Source organism: Gekko japonicus, unplaced genomic scaffold (genome assembly GCF_001447785.1).
Source record: "Gekko japonicus isolate JY-2015 unplaced genomic scaffold, Gekko_japonicus_V1.1 scaffold441, whole genome shotgun sequence".
Lineage (NCBI taxonomy): Eukaryota > Metazoa > Chordata > Lepidosauria > Squamata > Gekkonidae > Gekko > Gekko japonicus.
Window position 1 is genome coordinate 1,126,127 of NW_015172017.1, and position 3,448 is coordinate 1,129,574.

The 3,448-nt window shown below is 52.4% G+C and overlaps 1 protein-coding gene across 1 annotated transcript in view; it reads right to left on the reverse strand.

Moving 5' to 3' along the window:
- Positions 1–3,448, reverse strand: part of METTL3 (methyltransferase like 3) — a 16,311-nt gene that overhangs the window by 2,779 nt on the left and 10,084 nt on the right. Inside the window, exons 5-6 of the mRNA XM_015420435.1 lie at positions 3,089–3,127; positions 2,882–2,990 (exon numbers count right to left, since the gene is read on the reverse strand). Coding sequence (XP_015275921.1) covers positions 2,882–2,990; positions 3,089–3,127 — 148 coding nt within the window. The remainder of the gene's footprint in view (positions 1–2,881; positions 2,991–3,088; positions 3,128–3,448) is intronic.

Below are 3,448 nucleotides of genomic sequence, written 5' to 3' on the forward strand. Positions count from 1 at the left end.
GCAGCCCTCAGTCAGAGCAAGAAGCAGCCAGGTAAGTTGCAGAGCTCCCCCCGGCCCCCTGGTCCAAAACAGTCCAGTAGCACCTTTAAGACTAAGTTTTATTCAGGTGCAAGCTCTCCCTCCTCTGCGAGGACAGATCTGCACGTTCCCCCCTCCCAAATAACTAGCAATCCAAAACAGTCCAGTGGAGCCTGAGCGGTGGGTGTTGCCTTCTGACACACTTCCGGTGATGTCAGGGGGTGTGGCATATGCAAATAAGTTATGCTAAAGAGCTCCTGCACCTCTTTTTCTACGAAATGACCCCTGGAACGTGACCTTTCCACCACCACCCCACAACGGAGGCCGGTCTGAAACGAGTCCTCCCGGCCGGACTCCCAAGGCGATGCCCCCTGGGCTCCACCGAATCCGTTCTTTGCTCGTGGGGAAAGAGATTTAATTTTTTTTATTTTCGCTATTTATATCCTGCCCTGCCCTGCAAGCGGGCTCAGGGCGGCTCACGACACGTCACTGAAACCATCAACGGTACAGCAATTGAAGCATCAACTGAAACAGGATTAGAGTTTAATCATTTTAAAATGACCTACACATTGTGGCACCTCAGCCCTGCTTTGCGAAGGGCAGGAAGAGGTTTCTGAACGGAAACGTCTGAGAGAAATCTTGTCTACAGCTACGCCGAGGGCATGTGGCTCCGATGTGCCCTGCCTGAAACAAGCTTTGTGGTTTGGCTCGTCAGTCGTCTGCTGAGGAGTGGCCTAAAGCTCCCACATACACACACTCCAATCCCTTCAAGACTATTGGGATTTTAGCGCTGAGCCTCAAGAAGCCAGGCCCCAGGAAATATCAGTGGGGGCCCCAATGGGAAACACTGTGCTGGTGAGTGCGTTTTCTTCCACAGAGCTCAGGGTGGTGTACGCGCAGGCCTGTAGCCAGGATTTTGTGGCTTGTGGGGCAATTTCCCCCCCAGTGGGGCTGAAGATCTCAGTGCAGAGAGAAAAGCCATTTTATCAATAGAAAGCTGAGACCAGGACACAGCTCTCAATTGCAAGCTGTCAACCACTTTAGATTGCAATTCTCAGCTGCTGCAAGTTAATCACTTCTGCCAGCCTAAGCAACCGTTCTGATAACAAGACGGCAGGCGGGGGTGATGATGACTTCTGTAGTCAAGAAAGCTAACACTGAGGCAGAAAAACTCTCTTCAAGGAGACCAGTTACTTGACACAGAGTTAGAAGGGATCCCAGAGGTCACCTACTCCAACCCCCCTTGCTCAGTGCGGGAATTAGTCAACTACAGCACCCCACTCTGCTTCAAGGAGCGCACACCTTTAAAAAAATGTTTTAAAATGATTGGAAAAAAGCATTTCCAGGAGAAATTCTTGTGGGGCTGTGCCCTTAAGAAAGGGGGTGGAGCCACCAAAACCCCCACTGTAGCTATGGGCCTGTGTACATGGCTCTCCCTCATTTCATTCTCTGTGAGGTAGCCCAGGCTGCCTGTGACTGGTCCGAGGTCACCCAATGAATATCACGGCAGTGTACGGATTGGAACCTGGCTCTCTTCGCTCCTTATCTGACACTTTATTTATACCCCATTTTCCTCCCCAGTAGGGACTCGAAGTTGGCTTACAACATTCTCCACTTCTCCATTTTATCCTCAAGAGCCCTGTGAGGGTGGGTCAGGCGGTGTGGCCCAGGATCACCAAGCCACCTTCCGTGGCAGAACTGGGATTCGAACCTGGATCTTTCAGACACTCTAACCACGACTCCATGCTGGCTGTCCAACCACTATACAAACACTTACCTTTGAACGATGAATGTTAAGGGGGTGACTGTCCAAAGGATCAGGCTTCCGGCAACCTGAGCGTCAACTGCACATCACTCGTGTTTCGGTATCATTAATAAAAATTAATAATTATCGTATGGCAGGGCCGTAGCTAAAGCCTTTCTAGTGGGGGGGCCCTGGGAAAAGTAAGGGGGCTGGTGTGTGTGTGTGCGCGCGCGCTCCGCACACACATCACCCCTAGAAGTGACATAATGCCCTCCCCCCCTCTCGGCCCACTCTCTCCCAGTGTCCCCTCTAAGCGGAGTGAGTGTGAGCTGCACCTGTTGGGTTTTGAAGGCGCCGGAGCAGCCCTGGGAGGTGAAGGGGAGGCGGGGAAGGAGAGAGGAGGTGACTCGGAGCAAGCCAAGCCACGCCGTTGGGGAGAGAGGGGTGCTCCAGCCAAGCCGTCCTTCCAGGCCAGCTGAGCGAAGTGTCCCCCTAGAGTCGGACTTGACTGGCTTTCAAGCAAGGGAACCTTTACCTTTACCTTTTTACCACTTAGGTGGTGAGCTAGACTAGTTTTGAAGGCAAGAGATGTTTCAGAGGTGGTTTGCCACTGCCTGACCCTGCGTCACAACCCTGGTATTCCTTGGAGGTCTCCCTTCCGAATACTAGCCAAGGCCAACCCTGCTTAGCTTCTGAGATCTAATCAGCTTGCCCTCGCCTGGGCTATCCAGGTCATGGCCATGTTTTGGTACAGTGTTAATCAAATGGTGGGGAACACCATTGACCGGAAGCCTCAGGGGCTGCTACCTGACTGACGCGGACCTCTTCCTACAGCAGATGCTTCCGCCGACCATGATGTTTTATCATGGAAATACAGCAAATGGAACAGGGCTTCTGACAGCCAGTAGGAAAAACAGAGAGGCATGGTGCTTTCCTCCATAAGGACTAGTAACTTGCCCTTTCCATTTGTTTAAAACGCTGAACAGACTTCCACCCCGACGAGTGAATGGCGGAAGCGCACACAGCGGCGCTGCTACCAGTCTGGGACTCCTGGAAGCTTCCTGTTTTGCTCAGGATTCCTACCGGCCCCTGCCCACCCCACCCCCCCGCCCCGGTTACCAAGCAGTGCTCCTTGCCGTGGTTCAACCAGTGGCCCGTGCGCCCGGTCCGGATGATGCGTTGCAGCTGGTTAGTTTTCACCCAAATGATCTCATCCACCCGTTCATACCTGGTGGGGAACAAGGAGTCAAACCGGGCAAGAGGAAAGGGGCGGGCGGGCAGGGGGGGTCACAAAAACACAAGATGCCCCCAGGAGGGTTTACTCACCCCCACAGGTTGAGACATTCCCGGCCCAGCTCCATGGCCCTAGGGGATCGTGCAGAAAACAGACCAATATCAATCTATCCATCCTGAGGAGAGTTTTCTTTTTTTCTTTTCTTTAAAAATTTTTTTTAAATTAAATTTGTATCAAATTAACAACTAACAAACATAAAAGGGATATACAAAAAGGCATCCCGACAACCAATACATAATAAACATAACAATTAATTATCATAATATAGTCGTATCCAGGGGTCATTTCCTGCGGGAGCGCACAGGCGCGGAGCTCCGGCAGTAAGGAGCCAAGGGGGTGGGCACATGCAACAAGCCCCACCCCCCCCTCCCCGCAGCCCGCATCCGGGCCAC